Raw genomic sequence first — 21728 nt, forward strand, 5'->3', positions numbered from 1 at the left:
CCACCCCCTCCCATTGACACCTTCAAGCACCTGCCGGCGGACACCTCATTATGCTAAGCCCCACTGAAGAGGCACAGTGGTCGAATTATATTTTAACTCTTTGCGTTAAAATATAAAAAATATTCAAAATATTCCCTAAGAAATAAATCAAAATTTTGGATTTTGGGCAATTAAAAATATACAAACAAATATATCCAATTTTTGTCATTTTCGTGTGGAAAAACTTGTATAACTTGTCTAAAACTTCACGGATTCTAAAATGTTTCTCATTCTCAACCACAACCTGGCAATACAATTTATGACCCATATTTCGATATTTTTTTCAAGGGGTACCCTCATGATTTTGAACAAAAATTGGTCGAAATATTTAGTTCTTTATATCTTATATCTTTTGATGCAGTTTGAAGGCAAATAGAGTTCTGATTCATAAATGGTATTTCTTTCTTTAAATCGGTTGCAAAATATTGAAAATATTCATAAAAGAGTGCAAGGAAATTTCGATTTTTTTTAAATAAAAAAACATAAAAAATCGGGTTCTATTTTTTTCAATATCCTGATTAGAAAAATATGCATAACTCGGCTAATACTTGTCAGATTGTAAAAAGGTATACCTTCCCAATCTTAGAACTTCCAGTAGAACTTCATTTTGTATCAAAACTTACCAATCTAATTTTTGACCCATTTTTCGAAATTTTTTCAAGGGGTTTCCTCATGATTTTGGTCTAAAAATGGCCGAATTTTTTTTTTGTTTTATATTTTGGAACTTTTGATGCAGATTGAAAGCAAATGGAGTTCTGATTCATAAATGGTACTTTGTTTCTGATTCGGTTGGAAAATATCTAAGATATTCATAAAAGAGTGAAAGGAAATTTCAATTTTTTGAAAATAAAAAAACCAAAAAATCTCATTACAATTTTTTAAATTTTTCAAGTGGAAAAATATGCATATCTCTGCTAATACTTGTCAGATCCATAAATGTTATACCTTCTCGATCTTAGAACTTCGAGTTGAATCATTTTGTATCAAAACTTGGCAATACAATTTTTGAAAAAATTTTTTGAACTTTTCAAGGGGTACCCTCATGATTTTGACCAAAAAAAACCACCAAATTTTAGTTTTATTGATAATTCCGATATTTTAATGAAGAATAAAGAGGAATAGAGTTCTGATTCATAAAAGGTATTCAGTTTTTTCTATCGGCTGCGGAATACTTTAGATATTCATAAAAATTTAATAAAAAATTTCGATTTTTTGAAAATAAATATCTATAAACAAATATCTGAATATTTATAGATATAAATCAGAATAAATATCTTAAATCTACTCTTGATATTCTTTAAAGTTTTGCCATTTCATTGAATTTTAAGGTTTATCTTTAATTTTCACTGAATTCAAAATACATTTACAATATATTCAAGTCATTTTTTCTATTAATTTTTAGGAAAAAACCACTGTTACCAAAGAAAATCCCTCGGAATCCAGCTACGCATGCGCCGCACGTCTCGGTACGCACAAAACTTTTGCTTTCAATGGCCCGGCATGTTCCGCATGTTTTTGTTATTTATTATTTCTTATTTTTTTCTCTATTTGCTGGGGCTTAGTAGTACTTGGGGCTCTTTTCACTTTCAGTAGCCGGAGATGGGGCGAAGGTTTATGATTTGGCTGCAATTTAGATCCAAATCAAAAGTGGCCACTGGCCACCGATGCCAGATTTGGTTTTATGGCCGCTCTTACATAATCGTGGGCCATAAAAAGAAAAACAGCGTTAAATAAAATTTACAGGGCCGGATAAGTGTATCAAGTAAATAGGTATTTAATGTACAATGCATATACAAAGTAATAGGCGCCAGGTGAAAGCATAATTATAATAAAATCAAGTCAGACTGATAGCAATTACCAATTAGCCCAGGGCACGGTCAATTATTTTAATGGCATTTCAATGAAGGTATCGTTGAAATTCAGTATTCACATGCATAAATTTCACCTGCACCAGATCCGACTACTATATATGTAGGTACCTAGTCCGATATGCTTTGAGGAATTATATCACACACACTAACCCATAAATGAGCTTTCAATTAAAACTGCTTTGATTTTCACTTTTTTTTGGAAATTGTCGGGCGGATCAAGTGTTTGGAATTTTAATCGATCTGCAAGTCCGCTTTGGATTTGGGGACTTGTTGCTTTTGGGTTAACGTATCGCCGGATGGCATCTATTTGGGTCTGGCATGCCGTCAAGGTCTTTCCCAGGCCTTGTGCATCTTTTAGTTTTTTCTTGTTTTCTGTTTTTTTTTGGCACATGTAATATTTGTCAAAAGAAATAAATAAACAGCCAGAAGCGCTTGTACAATTCGATGCTTTATGAGCTGTTCCACGTGATCAGCATATCAAAATATATAAATGTAAAAAACAGAGACAAAAAAAAAAACAATCATCGCTGTAAGTCCAGTCTCAGAGCTTGAAGCCAGAGTGTATGGATACGACGCCGAAGGTGAGGTTCTCGTAGCACACATGCTCGAATCCTGCCTGCTGGATCATCTGCTTGAACTGCTCCTGCTTGGGGAAACGTCTTATGCTCTCCACCAGATACTGATAGGCCTGCCACTGGCCCGCCAGCAGCTGCCCCATGGGCGGTATCACCTGGAAGGAGTACTGATCGTACAGCCACTGCATGGTCTCGTTCGTCAGGTGGCTGAACTCCAGGCACATGAATCGACCGCCCGGCTGCAGCACTCGATAGGCCTCCGTTAGCACCTGTCGGATAATAAGCAAGTATTTAAGGATCTAACTCAAGCATAGGCTACCTACCTTGTCCACATGCGTGCAATTCCTTATGCCGAAGGCTATTGTATAGGCATTGAAAGTCTCGTCCTGGAAGGGTAGTTTCTCGGCGTCCGCGCACTTCCAAGCCACCGAGGCGTTTGGCAACCGTTCGCTGGTCAGGCCCAGTCTCCTGGCCCGCTCCTCGCCCACGTCCAACATGTGCTGGTTGATGTCCGACACGGTTACATGGCTAATCCTGTTCTTGGGATTGGGCTGATTGGCGAGATACTTCAGGTACCTGAAGGATATGTCTCCCGTTCCGCCGGCCATGTCCAGTAGCTTCATGCCATGCGTGGGTCCCAGGCGCTCCACGAAGATATCCTTCCACAGCCGGTGAATGCCCATGGACATGGCATCGTTCATCATATCGTAGGAGTTGGCCACTTGCTCGAAAACCTCGTGCACTGTAAAGATATTTCGAAAAACAGGGTTTATCTGTGGCTCTTGGGTTCCTGATGGTCAATGGTTTGGAGGAGTTGATCGATGACCCATCCTCTTATCAAGTTTCTGTCACCTTTTTGCTCCTTTTCGCTTTCCCGCACCGTTTGGAAGCCAAAGTGGGTGGTCTGCTCGCCGGAAGAGCCGGTGCCGGAGCCGGCAGTTGGTCCCTCAGCCGCTGGGGCTTCTGGGGCTGCCTTCTGTGAGGCGGGCCGGCTCTGGAGGAGCCGCCTGGTCAGGTACAAGAGTCTGGTGCTGCGGCTGCTCTGCATGGCGGTTCTAGTTATGGCTTCTCAAAAGTATATATTATGAAATAACAAAAACAGATCTCAGCTGGAACCGAAAGCCTATCGGCTAGAGATGGCACTACAGAACTAATCGATTTATCGACAAAGTATTCGATTTCCAATTGGCGGAAAATTCAAAAGTGCGGATAAAAGTGCTGAAACTTTTAAGATCCTTCAAAAAAAACACTTGAAATTTTCATTTAGTCCGCACATTTATATTTATTAATTGTACGTATGTGTGCACACATTAATTCTCACGCTTATTACATTCTAATTTTCACATTTATTCTCTTGCCGCCCTAATTTCTTTTCTTAACTTTTTGTTTTCTCTTTCAGATGCTTAGCTTATTTTTAGGTATTACAAGTAGATACTTTCTAACTACAAACTGCAGTTTTGTGTTTAAGTTTAAGAAAAAAAAAATGCCTTAGCTTGGGGTTTTTTTCTTTTTTCATTTTGCTGCGCTGCGCTGCAGCCATCAAAAATATATATATATCTTATAATGGTTTAGTTACTTTAAGGAAAACGATTTAATAATAAGGGTATATGTTTGTGTTTGTGTGTGTATGTGGTATAAATGATAAAAAAATAAATAGTTTACAAAGTGTGTCGGCGGTTTCTGTACCAAGGGGGGGGGTGTGGTGTTAAACTAAAGGTGATAATTTAAATTATTATTTCATCATTGAGAAAAAGTCCATTCATATAAGCGTTTTCATTTCTTCACTTCTCACTACGATACTCCCTACATAGCGTCCTACATCCATTCAGCATGGATGTCTGTCTAGTGTCTGATGTCTGGGTTTGGGGCTTTTGGGTTTGGTTTTTGGGGTCTGTGTGGTTCTGGGGTTCAACGTGCATTAATTCTATTTTAAAAATATGTCAATAGAAAAAAAAATAATGAAAAAAGTATAGCGACTGTCCTGGATTATCCCCTACTTCAGGGATACTTCATGTCATTTTACATATGTACGTGCTAAGCGTATCTATTCATACAGATACATCGTTATATTTAATAGTTAATTGTAATTATAGTAGTATTTATATATATATATATATATATATATATATTACTCATTAGAGGCTTTCCCCGTACGCCCGCCCGCCCACACACTCTCTTGCTTGGCCTGCGGGAGGTGGGTGGGCTGCTGGAAGATGCGCATCTCGAGGAAAATCACACAAAAAAAAGGGAGCCAATGGCCATGCTACTAGGCTCGGCGGCTGTTCAGTAGTTGAACTCCTCCTGCTTCTCGGAATCGCTGCGCAGATCGTTCATCAGCAGCTCGAAACAGGACTTGGGGATCATGGTGCCCACAATCTTCTCGCCCTCCGTTGTCTTCATGCGTATCACCTGCATTTTGCTGTTGGAACGTGTATTTAGAATGTGCTCGACGCGTCCCCAGACGGACAGAACCGATCCGGCCAGGACGTGGTACAATCGCTGCCGCAATCCCACCTGGAGATGGATCAAAAAGAGATATCAATCTGGGACCCAATCTGAGATCAAGCACCACTACTACTCACCTCGCAATCGTGACCCATGCTGACATTCCGGCAGTTGCCGTTCCAGTAGGCATGCGAACAGGTGTTCACCGAAGCATCGTACTGCTCGATCCAGTGGGGCTCGGCCTCCTCGGTGGTCACCGAACGGTACTTCTTCTCCAGCTCGAACAGGGACTCGTGGCGGACTTGGAGGCCCGTGTTGGGGCGATAGATCTGGCACATGATCTCCTTCTTGGTGCTGGTCTTTTTCTTTTTGGCATTCTCCGAATCGGTGCTCGTGGAGCTGCGTGACGGCTGCTGCTCGAGAACCACTACCAGGATGGCGGTGCGCTTCTGGTTGCGCAGCTGGTGGGACAGGTAGAAGCCCTCGTTGTCGTTGAAGAGGTCGGCGTATCTGTAACCACAAGATCATTAGCCAAGTGGCCAGGAAGTGGGGCTTAGTGGCAACTTACTTATCAATGGCCTCCTGCCAGATCATGCCTCGCTCCACACGCACTGTGTGCAGCTCCGTGGGAGCCACTCCGGTGGCATGTTTGCGCAGGAAACGTGTAAGTCGGACTCGGTTCACATTCTCGCCAGCGGCACCCAGATCTGAGGATAAGTCACTTATAAATATCTATCTTGTTGTGTGGCTTCCTAATCCCTGGACTACACTCACCCACAATGCCCAGGTCGAAGCGACCAGCTCGCTTGGCCTGCAGGATGATGGCTGTCATGGTGTCCGTAAAGTACTTGAAGAGTCGGTTCTGCAAGTCGACCGGACAGCCGAGAATGCGATTGAGAAACTTTGATATGTTGTTGTAGTCCTTGTCCAGACTGAGGACACCCGGATGGCTTTCGCTGTTGACTATGATGCCCACGCCCACCAGCGCCCCGGCAATGTCCTTGAAGAACTCGCCGCTATAGTCGGTGGGTGGCGGCACCAGCGGCGACTCATAGCCCATAATGGTGCGCATTACCGTCTCGAGGGCCTGCCGGCCGTACTTGTTGTCGATGTTGAACTGGGAGAGATCACGGGTTTCGGTGGCCCTGCGATCGCCGTGGGTCAGGGCGCCCAGGGATTCCAAACGCTTGGCCACCGTGGAGGCGAAACGCCGCTCACCGGCCAAGTCAGAGATCAGGAAAATGTACTCGGGGGCATTGACCTGTAGATGGATTGGACATTAAAGCAAGAAGAAGCGAAAGCTTGAGAGGATTCGACCCACCTGATTCGAACGATGGGTACGACCGAACTGCTGGATGGCTCGATCCGCCGACCAGGGCAACTCCAAGGTGATGTGGACACGACGCCGCTGATTGAAGACGCGGCGATCGCTCTGCAACGATATACCACTGGATGCCGCCTCCGAGATGATGGCCACGTCCTTCTGGCCGTCCATGAAGCGTTGCTTCTCGGTGATGTTCAGCGTTTCCAGCGGCACATCGGATTCGGTACGGGACTCGTACTGGATGGTGCCGTCGTCGTTCTGGACCACACGGCCGCGTCGGCCCGTCATCTCGGCCACGTTGTCCGGACCGCCCAGCTCGTCGATGAGCTGATCCAGCGTGTTGGGCGGCAGGCGGGCGCCCAGGCGCTCGATCTTACGCAACAGCTCCTCCTTCATGGTGCACGCCCGTTCGATGGCATCCTTCGGCGGCGGACCGTAGTTCAGCTTGACGCCATTAACGCCCACCGGCGTCACCGTGCCCTTCAGCTCCTGCTTCTTCTGCAGCAGATCCTGGATCTTGTCCTGCGTGGAGAGCTGCGACTTGCGGGTCTTGGCCGCGTTGAGGGCCGCCACCACAGCAGCGGACATGGCGGCATTGCCTTCGGTGGAGGAAGAGACACCCGGCTCCTTCTTGATCTTCTCCTTCTTCACCTTCTTCTTGAGCTTCTTCTGGGTCTTCTTCTTGGTGGTCTTCTTGCTGCGGGCATTCACCCAGGGATCGATGTCGCTGTCGCTGCCGCTGAAGAAGGGATTGAAGTCGGAGCTGGCATCGCTGGCGACACTGCGACGGTCACTGTCGCCGTCCCGGTCATCATCATCGTCCTCATCGTCGTCATCTTGGTCGCTGCCGAAGGCGTCGTCGCTGTTCGCATCGTCGCTGTCGCTATCCGGACTGTCGGCCTCGGTCTTCGGCTTGCGTTCCTCCTCCTCGTCGCTGTCGTCAAAGTCCTGCCACGAGTTGCGGCGCTTCTTCTTCTTCGACTTGCCGTTGTCCTGCCCGCCGGCTCCAGCTGCTCCTCCGGCCTTGCGCTTCCCAGCCGCCGAGCTAGCACCCGAACTGCTGTTGTTGTTGTTGTTCCCGAAGCCGGAGTCAGTGGCCGGGGTGTCGTCGTAGAGGCCCAGGATGCGATTGATGCGATTGCGATCGGGGGCGGGGAAGTGGCGCTCCACAAACGACTGGAAGACGCCTCTGTCGGAAGAGAGTGGGGGGATGGTGGTGGGATTAGTTTCAGTTATCCGGATGGGCTGCATCGTTCCTAGCTGCTACTTACTTGGCGGTGGAAACAAAGTCGGTGAGCTCGCCGTCATCCCGCTCCAGCTGGTCGAGAGTACGTGCCTCGCCGGTGGACTGCAGGCCGATGACCACGCACTTGCCATACTTGATGGACTCGCGGGCCACTGTCACGGCATGATTGACCTTGGCGGCGATACAGAGGTACTTGAAGAAGCGCTGGTGCGAGGACCAGAACTGGCCCCACATGGTCTTCTTCATGCGGCTCTCGGCATCGATCAGCTCCGCCGCCTCGGTGAACTTCTGCATGGCCTCCACCCAGAGCTCCACCGACTGGTCGTAGATCTTGCGGAACTCCTTGGAGAGCGGCACCTCCTCGATCTTGAAGCTGACCCCCTTGAAGCTCAGCTGTCGGGCGATGTACATGCCCCGCAGCTTCATGTCCATGGCCACGATCTCCATGGCGCCCACACCCCTGCGAACAGAAGAAGAACCTCTTGTTAGACCCATTCCCGCCTTGGAGGACATCACTTTGAGGACTACTCACCGTCGCTCCACAGCTGTTATGAAGTCATTGAAGTTGGCAAAGGCAGTGCCCTGGCCCCAGAGACCCAGCCGCACCATGTACGCCATGTTCTTGGGCTCGGAGGCACCCGTGGCGGAGGCGTAGACGACGCGCGCCTTCGGCAACTTTTGCTGCAGCTCCAATACCGTTTGGCCCGTCTTGGTGGGCTTGCCCGAGCCCACCGGGCACAGATTCTTGGCCTTGTGGCACTCGTCGAAGATGATCAGGCCCTCGAAATCCTCGCCGCACCACTGCAGCAGCTGGCGGAAGCGGGAACGGTACTTGCCCGTCTTGTTGTTCGACTCTCCGATCAGAGCGGAGTAGGTGCTGAAGATGACACCCCGCTTGCAGTTGTTGTTCACATCGGAGCTGATCTTGGCGTACTTGAACTGAAAGGAAGAGGAGGACATGGAGGATGAGAATTAGTGGTCATTGATTCCACCATCGGAATAGATTCCTACCTTGTTCAGAGCATGGACATCGATGCGACTGGCTCCGATATCGCTGAGATCCCGCTCGGCATCGTACTTGAGATCATTGGACACGGATATCCAGAGAGCCTTCTTGCGGCCCTTCAGATAGTTCTCGTAGATGATGCCGGCAATGGTGCGACCCTTGCCCACACCAGCACCGTCGCCGATGAGGAAGCCGGCACGGCTCCCATCGGGCAGGAGGTGATCGTGGGCCTGGGAGGCGTACGTAATGGACTCCAGCTGGAGGGCGCTCAGCTGGCCACTGTTGATGGTCTCGGCGGGAATGGATAGTTTGTAGTAGACATCACATGGCTCCACGGAGCTCAGCGAGGCGGTCTCCACCACGGCGTCCGGGTGCTTCTTGCCCAGCTTCACTGGAAATCGGAGCAAGTCCAGGATTAGAAACTACCTTCGATGGGAGGGGAAGGAGTAGGACTTACACTTGGCTGGCCAGTAATCGGCATAAGTCTCGGCCACGCCCATCTCTTCATAGTCGGCCTCGTCGTCCTCCTGCTGGACGTAAGTAGCTGCCGAGGGATGTGCTCCCGCGACATTGCCACCCCCGGCGGACATCACGGAGGCGGGAGTCACCTGCATGGCCGGCAGCGCGGCACTCGGACGTGGCTGCTGCATCGACTGCATGAACATCTGGAACACATTGTTGGGTATTCCGCTGGTCAGGTATTCGGGGTTCATGGCAATCAGCTTCTGGATGGCCTCCATCATGGCGGGTCCTCCCTTGACCCCGCCACCGGCGCCAGCTCCTCCGGCCGCTGCTCCACTAACTGCTCCCGGTCCTGAAGCCGCTGCGGTGGTGGCCACTGTTGTGGCGGCGCTGGGAGTCATCTTCTGGAGGCCCGTGGCGGTCACCTTGAAGGGGCGCATCGGCTGGGCACCGGCATAGCTCACTGCAATGGAAACGGGAGGCGTGGTTGGTGGTTACGTTTCTGGCATTAGAGAGAGCAAGGTGTATGGTCTTCCAACTAAAGAGAGACAGACATATAGGGGCGGTTGCAAGAGGGAAGAGAGCAGGGAATGAAAGGGACTTACATGACTTACTTTCTAAGGATTATAATTAAGGATATTCAGAATCCAGTGACTGATTAGAACAATATTTTTTCTAAGGATAGGTTTTCGATTAACAATTGAGATTTTATCGATAGTTTTTAGGGTTACGAGCGACTAATTAGGAAGAAGAGGGACTCTATCTTGTGTTGAATGGAAGTCCTGGCCCTTTAGGATGTTGTTTGGAAGGGTACTAGTTGGTTTTAGTTTTTCGATTAACTATTTCGATTAAATCGATTATTTTATAAGGTTTAAGGATAAAGACAAACTATGTATCTTAAAACGCTATCTTGCGTTGATTAGAAATCTTAGCTCTTCTGGACCTTGTTTGGAGTATGATAATGTTTTTTAACTTTTTTATAATCTACCGATTAACAATTTCGATTATTTCGATTATTATATAAGGTTTAAAGTGTATTATTAAGTAAAAACATTCACACTATCTCTTGTTGAATAGAAATTCTAGCTCTCTTGGTAGTGGTTTGAAATGGGACTTGATTCTTACACTTTTCGTAATTTTTTCGATCAACAACTTCGATTATTTCGATATGTTCTTTAAGGTTTAAGGTAATTACAAAGAAAAGCATTCAAACTATATTATGTTGAATAGAAATCCCAACGCTTCCAGAAATTTTTTTTGGAATTAGATACGTCTTTGATAGATTTTTTTAGTTTTCCGATCAATAATTTCGATTATTTCGATATTTCAAGGTAAGGTTCAAGGTAAGTTATTAAATTACAAAAAAAAAAAACATTAAACTATCTCATGTGGAATACAAATTCGAACACTTTAAGACGCTTTCTGAAATGGGGCATGTGTTTTGTAACATTTTTCATAGTTTTCCGATTAACCTTGTCGATTATTTCGATATTTTTGAGAGAGTTTAAGGTGGTTAGTTATTAATAATTAGTTATTACTAGTTAATTAAGTTAAAAACCTTCACACTATCTCATTTTCTCTCAACGTTTTTATGAAATAAGACCTGATTGTAACATTTTTCATCCTTTTTCGATTAAAAACTCCGATTATTTCGATTATTTTCCTTGAATCAGATGACCTTCGTGTAGAACATCCTTAATAAAATGAATAGTCAAACCCTTCCAGACCCTGTTTGGGATTAAAAGTTACTTCCTTTTAATGAAAAGCTACTTCCTTAATTTAATTTAAGTTTTGGGTGTAACAATATTTGGAATTTCGTAACAGAAGATGAGATCGGATGGAAGGAAGGACCTTCATTTGTTACAAGCTCGTGTTTTTAGTGTGCGTTTTTATGAAGAACAGTTTGTACGCAAATTATAAACGTATACAATATGATATATACAGTATATATCGTTCCGCACACTCCGCACTGGACTGGACTGGAACACATCTATCCCATTAATAATCCTTGCAGATTACATAGATTACAATCCTTGCTATCAAAACATCGTCATCCCATTGTCTGTGAGGTCACAATAGATCCACAAATGGTGTCAATTTTTTGAGGAGGGTCTCTCCAATGGACAGAATCAATCGTAGAACATGGGAGCCGCCCACCGCCCTCCAGGAGGGAAGTTCTTCAGACCTTGGTTGAGGGGCATTGCGGGGGAGGACTCCATGAAGGTCATATTCCCGCCGCACGGATTCTGTCGCTGTCGCGGATCGCTCGGCCGGAGCTGGGTGTGTCCGATGGTGTTGTGGCATTTCTGAGGGAACCACGGCTTGCCGGGTCGTCGTGGTTGTCCACTACTGGAGGACATCCTGGCAGCCCGACGTCTATTCTTGTATCTCAAATCGGAAGTCGAGCCGCTCATCCTCACCGGCTGCTTGTAGCTGCTATTGTCCTGAACGGGCAGCCGCACCATGACCACTGGACGCAGGCGCTCCACCCGATACAGCAGTCGCTTCACAAGACGCACCGTTCTCCTGGTCTCCTTGCTGGCCTTGCCATCTGGCGGTATGCCCCTCAGCTTCGGCAACAGCTCCCTCTCGATCATCAGCTCCAGCTTGCGAATCCCGCGGGCATGCCGCCGATAAAAGTCCTCCATGGCCTTGGCCACGTTCACCCGAACGGCTTGCTGCAGTGCCTCCCAGTTGGCCGGCGGCAGGGACATCAGTGTCCGGAGCTGCTTCACCTCCTCCTCCTCCTCCCGCTGCCGCTTCGTCATCATCATCATCATCATCCTTCGCTCGTTCGTCTCTTGGATATTCATGTTCATCTCGAATTTGGAAGAAGAATAGGGGACTTGGAGGGGAAGGGTTGGGTTTCTAACCGAAAGACTTTTTATTTTTTGAATTTCGAATTTAAAATTAAGGTTAAATATATTTTTATTTTTTAAACCCGAAGGGAAGGAATTTCTATGTGATCCGGTGGACGTTTGGGTTGAGACTGAAATTCCTAGAGGCTGGTGGGGCTTAGGTGGGTTTTTCACAGCCTACTCGGGCATAATCCTTATATAGTATATATATATATATATATTACACAGATTACAGATTCAGATTATCCTTACGAGAGAAGAGTATTCTTGGTTGTTACCAACATTAATCGACTTACTCTGCGCCAATAAAGACGCGGCCATGTTGAAGTTGGCAGCAGAGGCGGATGTGGATGCAGTGGCACCTCCGCCAAAAAAACTACCACCCGCTCCCGCTCCCGCCCCGCCCATCACACTCTTCACCGAATTGGTGGCCGTTGAGGGGGGCGGCGGCGGTGGGCCACTGTTTCCCTTGGCGGCCACATAGGCGGCCAAATTCATCAGCTCGTTGGTGCTCAGGCTGTTCAGGTAGCTCCCGGCGCCGCTGCTCAGGTAACTGCTGGCGGCACCCCCTCCGGCAACGGTGCCTCCACCTGACCCACCACCGCTGGCCGTTGCTGGGTGGCTGCTGCTTCTCGCTGGGATTGGATACGGATTTCGGATACGGATTCAACAAAAAAAAAAAACGAAACCAAAGCACAGGACCACAAAACACAAAAAAACCAACAAAAAATAGGGAGTGGGTATTTTTTTCAAGTGTAATCGAACCAAAGGAAAGCAAAAGGGATACATGAGAGAAGAGAGAGAGAGAGAGATAAAGGAAGAGAACAACACAGGCAGTATTAATAAATTATTCACAGCTGAGTTTGGCTTTATTTTCTTCAAGTGTAGAACAGTGTGGCCAGTTGTGAGAAATATATATTTTATCCATGTACTTTTAATGATTATATAGCTAACTTTACATGGCTACTATTGATTATTTAGTTACTATTATATAGCCTTTTTTTGTATTAAGATCGAAAATATGGTCATACTATTTTTGGTATACAACATTTTTGTTAATAGTTTTTTAATCAAGTTTAAGAATAAAGTCTTTAAAATCTTTAAATTAAAAAAATTTTAAAAATATGGTCATACTATTTTTGGAATAAACATTTCTAACGCCTATTACTATTATTTCTAAGAGTTCCTGTAGCAAGTTCCAAAAAATAGTTTCAGAAACTATGAATAATATGGTCATATTATTTTTATAATTTAACTTTTAAACTTCTATAACTAATATTTTCTATAAATTTGGGTATCAAGATCAAAAACAGTCTCTAAAATCTTTAAAAACTGAAATATATATGGTCGTATTATTATTTTTGGAATGTATATTTGTACTTCTTTTACTAATATTTTCAATGATTTTTTGTATAAGGTTCAAAAACAGCTCCAAAAACATTTAAAAACTATGAAAACTATGGTTATATTATTTTTTCAACACAAAATTTAAGGTCTGTTATAAAAATTTCCCATAATATTTCTATTCTGAGTGAAAACTACTTCAAAAACTATTAAAAACTGTGCAAAATATGGTCATATTTGTTTGAAAATATTAATTCTAACTTCTATTAGAGACATATTCCATAATTTCTTGCATTAATATCAAAAATTATTTCAAAAACTATCAAAAACTATCAAAAACTTTTAAAAATAACTTTTTTTAGGAATACTTTTCTATGTACTTTTGTATAAACTTTAAAAATTGCTTCAAAAACTTTAAAAACTTGAGACAATATGGTCATACTAATTTAGGAATATACATTTTAAAGAAATACATATATAAGTATACCTCTCCGTTTACGAATATTTTCCAAACCATTAACAAAGAAAACCATTTTTCAATAAACTCTTTAAATACTCTACAAAAATATGGTCACACTAGTATTGAAATATATAATATAGTATTGAATATAGTATATATTATTGAAAAATAAACAAAATTATAGAAATATGCACTTCCATTTACTAAAATTTCCAACTCTTTTAAAAATTCTTCAAAAACTATACTACAACTAAGGCCACATTATTCTGAGAACCTAAGGCCACATTATTCTGAGAATCTAAGGCCACACTGTCTTGACTCCAAACTTGAAAAATCTCTCCAAACATGCACTTTTTTTTGTAGCTTGTGTTTTCAACATATTTTTTAAAATACTTAATTATTATTATTTTTTTTTTAAATACTCACCAGTTACTGGGTTGTTTAGTTTCTTTGGCATGTTGCTTAAATTATTCTCTAGCACTACTTTTCTGGGCATCGGTATCGCGGTGATCTTGCCGCCCACAGTCACGCCTCCGACGGTGGCAGTTGCAGCTCCGCCCACACCTGCTGCCCTAACCGCTGTCGTTATCGGTGTGATGATCTTCCGCAGAGGATTGGCGGCTACGGTGGCAGTGCCTCCTCCGGTGGCGATGGTACCGTTACTGGTCTTGATGGTATTATTGGCAAGGATACTGCCGACGATGGGCTTGTTGTTGTTGTTGATGCGCAGCAACGATATCGGCTTGATGTTGTTGTTGTTGATGACAATCTTGGCCGATTCGATGGGTACTGGGGCAGGAGCAGTGGCTTTGGGAACACCCACGCCGCTGCGTATATTCTGGGCGTAGGTGACAGCGGTGTTCAGATCACGACCTCCACCTGGAAGAGGAGGAGAATCAAATAGAATCATAATTAGATCCTTGCGGAGCTCACTTGCGACCCAACCTCTTGATGGAAATCGAATGCAATGCAGACATAATCATTCAAGGACCAGGACCAAGACCAAGACCAGGACCAAGACCACCCTCATTTAAGGTAAATATCTAATTAATGAGCAAAGATAGATATGCATTGTGCGTACATGTGGCATGTGGCATGTGGCATGTGTGTGTGTGTTGGGGGAGCTTAAGTATGTACTGGGGGGGCATGTACAAGATGGTAAATGCTTTGCAGCAAATTACCCGACAAAGGGGAAAGGTCATGTACGTCACTGATACATAATCATAATTATATAGTTAGTATGTGCTTAACTGCACCACATAATATCCTTGTGTACAGCCCCATGTAATGCTAGCAATCCTTAAGAAGATGCCACAAATCTTTTCCAGAAATAGCGCCACCTTTGATGGCTAATGGAGTTGAATTATTCAGGTCCGGATAGCTCCACATTATGACGCAAGATGTCCTCTTATATCCCCCTCTTATATCTTATATATATCCCTGGGAATCATTATAGACATGCGTGACGCACTATAATGCCACATGCCACATGCACATAGCACTGGACTTTTGGTATATAGCGAGGTAGTATATATATTATATATATATCGATATCGAACAGATCCATCAACCCCAAAAGGTGATTTCATTAATATTTCAGGGACTAATGCAGGTTGTCTTTTAATTAATTTTCCTCCAAAATCAAAGGTTCTTAAGATAATTGCCTTGATTAAGCCTAATCAGTATTTAAACTTAATATAAAGGCTTAGTCCCTGGCCCTCCTTGTCACTCACCTGGCACTTCTATTTGGTCTGGATCCTCGTCATCATCAAAATCGGAGCCAGAATCGTCCTCATCAAAATTATCATCCTCGTCGTCGGCGTCTAAAAAGGTTTTGCGTTTCTTTGATGTCTAAAAAATAGAAATAAAAATTAAATATAATTAATAAATATTAATTTTAAATAATAATATATAAAATAATCTTTCCCAATTTCTTGCAGTGCCTTAAGAAACAATGTTACCAACGAGAACGCGAATGAAAATCGATATTTTCCATAGTTCCATATAGTTCTCTCGATTGGAAAAACTTTCAATTAATATTAAAAAAAATGCGGGGAATCACCCAAAAAAAAAAAACAAACACAAACACACACTAACACCAACACACAGATACTGGCCATAACGAATACGAAACGAAAACAAAACAGAAAAGAAATAAATGTCACAGAAAAAAAAATAAAAACGGCACTTTTATTTTTGTAGCACACTTTTGCGGGCTGGAAGTGGAAGGGCGAGCGAGAGATCCAACTGCTGGCCGGAATAAAAAAGAGACAGAAGACAAAAGACCGAGGAGAAGGTCTGTTTAGAAAAAACGGCACAAAAAGAACGAGGAAAAAAATGTGCACACACCGCGTGGATGAAAAAAAAAAAAAAAGAAAGGGAAAATGGAGAAAAAGTGCCGGAAAAATGGTGGAAAGTGGAAAGTATGGGGTGGCAGGACACTCACTCGAGGTGGTCAGATGCTTTTCAGCGGCGGAGCGACAAGGTTCTTGGCCAGGATGTGCAGGATAATGTGAAGGATACTACTGAGTACTAAACACTGGGCGGCACTGAAATGCGACTGATTCGATGCTCGTGTGGAGGCCAACTACAAGCCCGGAGTAGTCGGAGTTTGAAAACCCCGGAGTCACACACAGTCGTCGCCGTCGTCACTGTCGTGTACCCGTCCCCCCACTACCACCACCACCATCATCACAGCCACATCCATGTCCATATCCTGCGAATATATCCAAAAGCGGGCTGCAGTTTTTCGGCGGCCACCACCCGGGCAGCGGGTTAAGAGGAGAAGACGAGGTAGACGGTAGACGGGGGTTAAGTACGTTGGACTTTGGGGTGGGTTTCGGTTTCGGTTGCCAGTCCTGTTTCTGGCCAACATCTCTCCGGGGCTCCGGGGTATTAGACTACTGGCGTGTGTGTGTGAGGTGGCAGAGGTGGAGGAAGAGGAGGAGGAGGAGGTGGAGGAGTCGGTGCCGAAGGAACAGAACAGGGAACAGGCCGATAAACAAACGCGAGGCCAACCCCTTTGTCACCCCTTTTGATATCCTTTGGCGGTACAGTGGTTCAAAGGTCATTAATTCCTCCTTGGAATACATCCTTGAAACTTTTCCTTCATTGTGGAACCACTGTGCTCCACTTTGGGCCAACAGGGGGTTGGTATGCCCACCCCCCGCCCACACCACCCCCCAGCTCGGGCCCTTTGAAATGTTTGGCATGCAGAGATACCAAGTTTCCTCCTTTATGCGAAATGTGCATGTGATCCCATCATCCCACCACCCACCACCCCTACTCCAACCCCATCACCACCCCACCCCCCTTGTTTTCAAACAAAGGGATTGCTTCAGTTGGAAAGATGAAAACCGGGGACAGTGGGGGGGGTGGAGACGGCAATCTGTGGCGCATGTACAGCAATTAGAGCGAGACAGACTGAGATGTGATTGAGATGGAAGAGAGGGGGAGGCGGGGTGGGGGAAGGGAGGAGGAGGTGAATGAAGAGGTGTTGTCGCCGGGTCCGGGTTGGTTCGTTCGGTGGCTATATGTGTCCATATACCAACCTACAAGGATGAGGCCCCAAAATGTAGACTTCAATAATGCAATGGAGACAGTGAAGCCTCAAAATAATGAAAATATTTAAAATATTTTGTAATAATTTTTAAGAATAAGAATAAGAAATTATAATAAAATTGAATTAATTAATTTAATTTTTAATCAAAAATCTATTGCCATCTCTTTCCTTAATTAATATCTAATCCCTTCTAGAATCTAATCCTCTCCAATTAGTCCTTAAATCCCCAAAAACAACAACAAGAATAAAGCTACCCCCTGCCACACATCACCCCCACAAAAAATCTATGGATTGCAACATTTTTGTTGACACACAAAATAAAATCAAAACGAATGACCTTGCAACAAGGGAAATGCTGAAAATCTCTGAACAAAAACATGTGTTTTTCCACCCACACACCCTCCCACTCGCACGCTTAGAAGCGTCATGTCCTTTCAACTTGTTGTGGCATGAAAAAAATGGCATGAAATTGCAAAACAAACGGTAAACCAGGCAGGGGAGAGAAAAAAAAAAAAAAGGATGGCTCCATTAACCGTTTCAGAAAAGGGTTGCCAGAAAACGGCGAATATAAAAATAAAAACAAAAGGAAACAAAACACAAGCTAGTGGGAGAGAGGGAGAGGGGAAGAAATTAGCAAAGACTGGAAATAAAAATGTTATTTTGAAGATAGATACACTGGAAAAAATATATTTAAAATAAAAATTTAATTAAAATTATTTAAAATTAATTTCAAGCTTTAAAATAGACTTTATTTAAATAATATTTCCCAGTGTACTTGTCCGATAGAGACAACCTACAACAACTGAAAGAGATAGATAGCACACGAAAGGATACTTTGCAGATGACCAGGCCAAGAACCCAACTGGCCAGGCGCATGCGTCGCACTGCGAATGCAGTGACCAAAGCAGAAGTGCCGATAAATAAGAGCCTGCTTGGCCAGAGCCCCAATACCCCCGTTCCAATCAGAAATCCCCAAACTGCAGCAGAGCAGGAGCAGCGCTGTCGGTGGGAGTGGCTGGCTGCAGCACGGATTCGAGTTCGGTTTGCCGGAATGCACTTGTACTGCAATCACAGTGAACACCCATCAAGGAGGATGACGAGGTGGCTGTCCCAGCTAAGGGCAGGTCGGGGTTGATGCACTCGCTAAGCAACAAGTGCCAGGACAGGACATGAATTTTATGCAATGAGTGATAAGAATACTATGGTTTTGGCAAGTACCGTTTGGGGTTTTTTTTTCAGAATAACTGTAAACAAAAAGAAACCGTGGGATTAAGACACCTTTTTGTTTATTAGACTGACTCTGGATTCGGATTCAAATCAACAATAACCACAGACGGTATGTTTATAAAAGAAATACCTTCCACTTGATCCGGTAACTCTTGTATTTCCACAGATAACTGTTGATAAACACCATGTTTCTTTTTTTTGACCATCTTTAACCCTCCAACTAAATCGCATGGCCTTAACCCTAACCTAGCGCAACTTTTTTTCTCTCGACTCGGAATCTTTTTTTCCTCCCCCCCCCAAACTCGTGTGTGTGTGGAAAGAGAGCAACAACAACAACAAATAATAATAAAAATACAAAAAAAAAAAAAAAAAAAAAAAATTCGATGAGTGAGCGCGTGTACGAGACTTGGGCAGTGGGTTAGAGCGAGAGGGGGTCAGAAGCGGCGAGTGGAAGAGGAAACACATGGTTCTCCAGGCCACGCGAATATGCGAATCCAAAATGTGGGCGCCCTTTACGACAAATGACGAAAATCTTGTCACAGATTCTAGAATGCCCCCCCTAAAAGATAAGGGGGGGTGGAGGTTAGACGGAGTCTTCAAGATAAAAACAAAAAATTATTGAATGAGAATGTAAATGCTTCTTCTTCTTGCTCGGCTGCTTGCCTCGGCAGGCGCTTTGTTTTTGTTTGTGCATGTGTGTGCATGTGCGTAGCAAAAACAAAAAAAAACAACAATAACAACAACAAAAAAAGCAACACAGCAACAAAGAAATTGCATTTGGTCATGCGAAACAAAAACAATAACAACCATTTAAAACAAATATCTAGCAGCAGCCAAGGCAAGAACAGAAGCGCACAATTTTTTTTTTTATTTTTTTTAAGAAAACTTACCATTTTGCAGCAATTGTTGTTATTGTTGTTTTGTTTCTGCCGTTAACTGTTTTAACCACAAAAAAAAAATGAACAGAGTCGCGGGCGCTGCTCCACACGCGTTTTTTTTTTCACTTGTATTGCGTTCCGTTTCGATCTTTTTTGTTTCTTTTTTTTTGGGAATTGTTTGTTCTTGGTAAGCACTTTTCACGGCCTCTTGTTTGGGTTGTTCGGTAGCGCCAGCTAGAGTACTCCAGCCCGGGGGGAAAAAAGGAACCGATTAGGCGGCCAGCCAGTCAGCAAATGCAGCGAAAACGTACTCCGCAATATAAGACACCGCGCGCGGCACGTCAATAGGGGAATGGGGAACGGGATGGCGGTGGAGGTGTCGGTGTCGGTTGGCGGAGGCAGTGATGGCCTGGCTTTGATTTTTTTACTAGCGTTTATAGACGATTGTTGTTGCTGGCGCGATTTGTGATTTGTTTATTGTTTAATCACACACTAACGGCAGCCGAATGGCAACAGCAACAACAACAACAAAATGAAGGAGGAAGGAAACGAAAAGGAAGTGAAGAGAAGCCGAAAACACGTAACTAGAGGTGGCGAAACATCGATGCCTCGATTATTTTGCTTTCTATGGATGGACCTATCGGTATTTCTATTCAATAGTTTCACTTAGAGTTGCCAGACTCTTATCGAAATAAATATTTGTTTTTATCGAGATATCGATAGTTTTGCTTTTATGTCTGGCAGCGCCAGCGTTACGCGCCATGACCCGGTGCTGCCAGACAAAATTGAAAATTTTTATCGAAATAAATAAAATTTTGATTTTAATGGAAAATAATGTAATAAATTGTTGTCTGCTTAGCATAAGCAAGGAAAAAACAATATTAAAACGTTTATTTTAAGTTTAAGCACTGTTTCTTTTATAAGACTTTTACAATTAAACATGTATTACCTAAAAACAACATTTTTTTCTGAAATTAGATTTCTTAAGCATTTTTAAAGGCTTTCTTTATATTTTGGTTTGTTAAAGTTAAAGTAAATCCTTCTTTAGCTTTTGTGATGCTTTTATTTCCAATTTCGAACAGTTTCAGAATTTGAAAAACTTTGCTACGCGCGCCTCAGCCAGGCTCTCTTAAAATTTCCCTTTTGAACAGCTGATTGGAAGCACCTTTCTCTTGAGAGACAAATGGAAAATGAGATTGGAGACCTTTCTCTGGCCAGGACTCTGACCAGCAGGGCCATGTTCCCGTTTACAAATTCCACGCCATTTCTCCAAACTTATAAACAAGGATTTTGTAAATCAGTTTTTGGGATGCAAGTAATATTATCCTTAGATATAATTCTATAATTCTATGATTTCCTTTTATTAAGAGCATTTAAAAGAGCAAAGTAGTCTTTAGGGTTAGGAAAGCCCGCTATAAACAACCGGCTTATATTATTTCAAATGACAACTCCAATAAGAAAATGTATCTGACAGATATTCAGTTAGATTCTTCAAGAGTTTTGAGGTTTATTTTAATTTATTCAATGTTTTTCAATGAAATTAATAAAAAATGCTTAGTAAATTGTAGAATTTATCGTAAAATATCTTTGAAATATTTTTGGAGTTGCCAAATTCTGAAATACTATCGGACGCAGGCTCTGAGAGGGAAGAAATCCTCTCGCTGCGCATATCTAGCGAGAGGAGAGAGAGTCCAATCAGACGAGCGGTTCCGCGTTATAAACAGTTGGAACAAGTTTATAGTTTTTTTTTCGTTTCGAATCGCCGACGTGAACGCACACAGAGCGCTAGTCGCTGAATTGGATTTACAATATTCCTCGAAAATATCGTTCGAAAAAAACCACGAACGAACGAAAGGAACGAAAGAAGAAAGGAACTGTTAAGGTGACTCCAATAAGCGGACAATTGCGGAGCGGCAAGGATCGGGAGACAATTCCAATTAGCCAGCGGAACGGAACGTGAACGTAAAACGTGAATAATGGTTGTGCTTCTTCTTGTTACGTGAACGTTAGTTATGTTTTGTTTTCTGTCATTTATGAATTAACTATCCGCTGCTCCTTCCGCCAACGCCAACGCCACCGCCACCGCCACCGCCACTCGTCCCGTTCCGTCGCCGACCGCCGCGTCCTCACCTTCTTCTTCTTCTTTATGTTATTTTCCTTTATTTTTTTTTGGAATTTTTTTTGACGTGTGTGTGTGCTAAACAACAACAACAACAACAACAACAATAGTTCGAGTAACGGTGTAACAAGAACAAAAGTAAAACATAAACAAGGATTAACACGAGCAAGGATGTGTGTGCAATGCTTAACCAAAAAAAAAATACAAAAATCCCAATCAGAATTACGATAAATAGTCAACGGAGAACGGTCAGCAAAGAGCAACAAGAAAAACAACGTAAATATATGGAGTCTTACGTTAATGTATCTTTTA

At 43.6% G+C, this 21728-nt stretch overlaps 4 protein-coding genes across 11 annotated transcripts in view; 1 reads left to right on the forward strand and 3 right to left on the reverse strand.

The window, feature by feature from the left end:
- Positions 1-2342: 2342 nt before the first annotated feature.
- Positions 2343-3615, reverse strand: Coq5 (ubiquinone biosynthesis protein COQ3, mitochondrial). The gene is made up of 3 exons (XM_017246898.3): positions 3338-3615; positions 2809-3227; positions 2343-2754 (listed from the first exon to the last, which is right to left on the reverse strand). The coding sequence occupies exons 1-3, from the start codon at positions 3531-3533 to the stop codon at positions 2452-2454; spliced, it is 918 nt and encodes a 305-aa protein (XP_017102387.2). The 5' UTR covers positions 3534-3615; the 3' UTR covers positions 2343-2451.
- Positions 3616-3741: 126 nt separating this feature from the next.
- Positions 3742-19916, reverse strand: sno (strawberry notch). 2 transcript variants are annotated; one of them, XM_017246942.3, is made up of 13 exons: positions 19310-19916; positions 15364-15481; positions 14057-14509; positions 12123-12461; positions 8964-9431; positions 8512-8897; positions 8033-8439; positions 7526-7960; positions 6252-7443; positions 5705-6191; positions 5499-5637; positions 5068-5440; positions 3742-4999 (listed from the first exon to the last, which is right to left on the reverse strand). In XM_017246942.3, the coding sequence occupies exons 1-13, from the start codon at positions 19310-19312 to the stop codon at positions 4769-4771; spliced, it is 5031 nt and encodes a 1676-aa protein (XP_017102431.2). In that variant the 5' UTR covers positions 19313-19916; the 3' UTR covers positions 3742-4768. The 2 variants fall into 2 exon arrangements, with proteins under 2 accessions (XP_017102431.2, XP_017102432.2); XM_017246943.3 differs by lacking the exon at positions 12123-12461 and having other exon boundaries at positions 19310-19915.
- On the reverse strand, positions 10722-11964 carry LOC108129029 (uncharacterized). Its single transcript, XM_017246944.3, has one exon. It carries the CDS (start codon positions 11785-11787, stop codon positions 11098-11100), a length of 690 nt encoding a protein of 229 aa, XP_017102433.2. The 5' UTR covers positions 11788-11964; the 3' UTR covers positions 10722-11097.
- A 1087-nt stretch (positions 19917-21003) lies between the features above and the next one.
- rg (A kinase anchor protein rugose) overlaps positions 21004-21728 on the forward strand; it is a 152771-nt gene continuing 152046 nt past the window's right edge. For 4 of the 7 annotated variants that reach the window (XM_070282270.1, XM_070282272.1, XM_070282291.1 and 1 more), the window contains exon 1: positions 21004-21692. The gene's annotated coding sequence lies outside the window, so the exon portion shown is untranslated. The remainder of the gene's footprint in view (positions 21693-21728) is intronic. The other 3 variants (XM_070282293.1, XM_070282294.1, XM_070282292.1) reach the window with 2 other exon arrangements.

This window comes from Drosophila bipectinata, chromosome XL (assembly GCF_030179905.1).
Source record: "Drosophila bipectinata strain 14024-0381.07 chromosome XL, DbipHiC1v2, whole genome shotgun sequence".
In the NCBI taxonomy this organism is placed as follows: Eukaryota; Metazoa; Arthropoda; class Insecta; order Diptera; family Drosophilidae; genus Drosophila; species Drosophila bipectinata.

Coding starts and splice junctions, on each gene's coding strand:
- Coq5 (XM_017246898.3), bottom strand. CDS start 3,533: ATGCAGAGCAGCCGCAGCACCAGACTCTTGTACCTGACCAGGCGGCTC. Junction 3,228..3,337: donor AAGCGAAAAGGAGCAAAAAG/GTGACAGAAACT, acceptor ATATCTTTACAG/TGCACGAGGTTTTCGAGCAA. Junction 2,755..2,808: donor ATTGCACGCATGTGGACAAG/GTAGGTAGCCTA, acceptor ATTATCCGACAG/GTGCTAACGGAGGCCTATCG.
- LOC108129029 (XM_017246944.3), bottom strand. CDS start 11,787: ATGAACATGAATATCCAAGAGACGAACGAGCGAAGGATGATGATGATG.
- sno (XM_017246942.3), bottom strand. Junction 8,440..8,511: donor ATGTCCATGCTCTGAACAAG/GTAGGAATCTAT, acceptor TCTTCCTTTCAG/TTCAAGTACGCCAAGATCAG. Junction 5,441..5,498: donor TGGCAGGAGGCCATTGATAA/GTAAGTTGCCAC, acceptor TTGTGGTTACAG/ATACGCCGACCTCTTCAACG.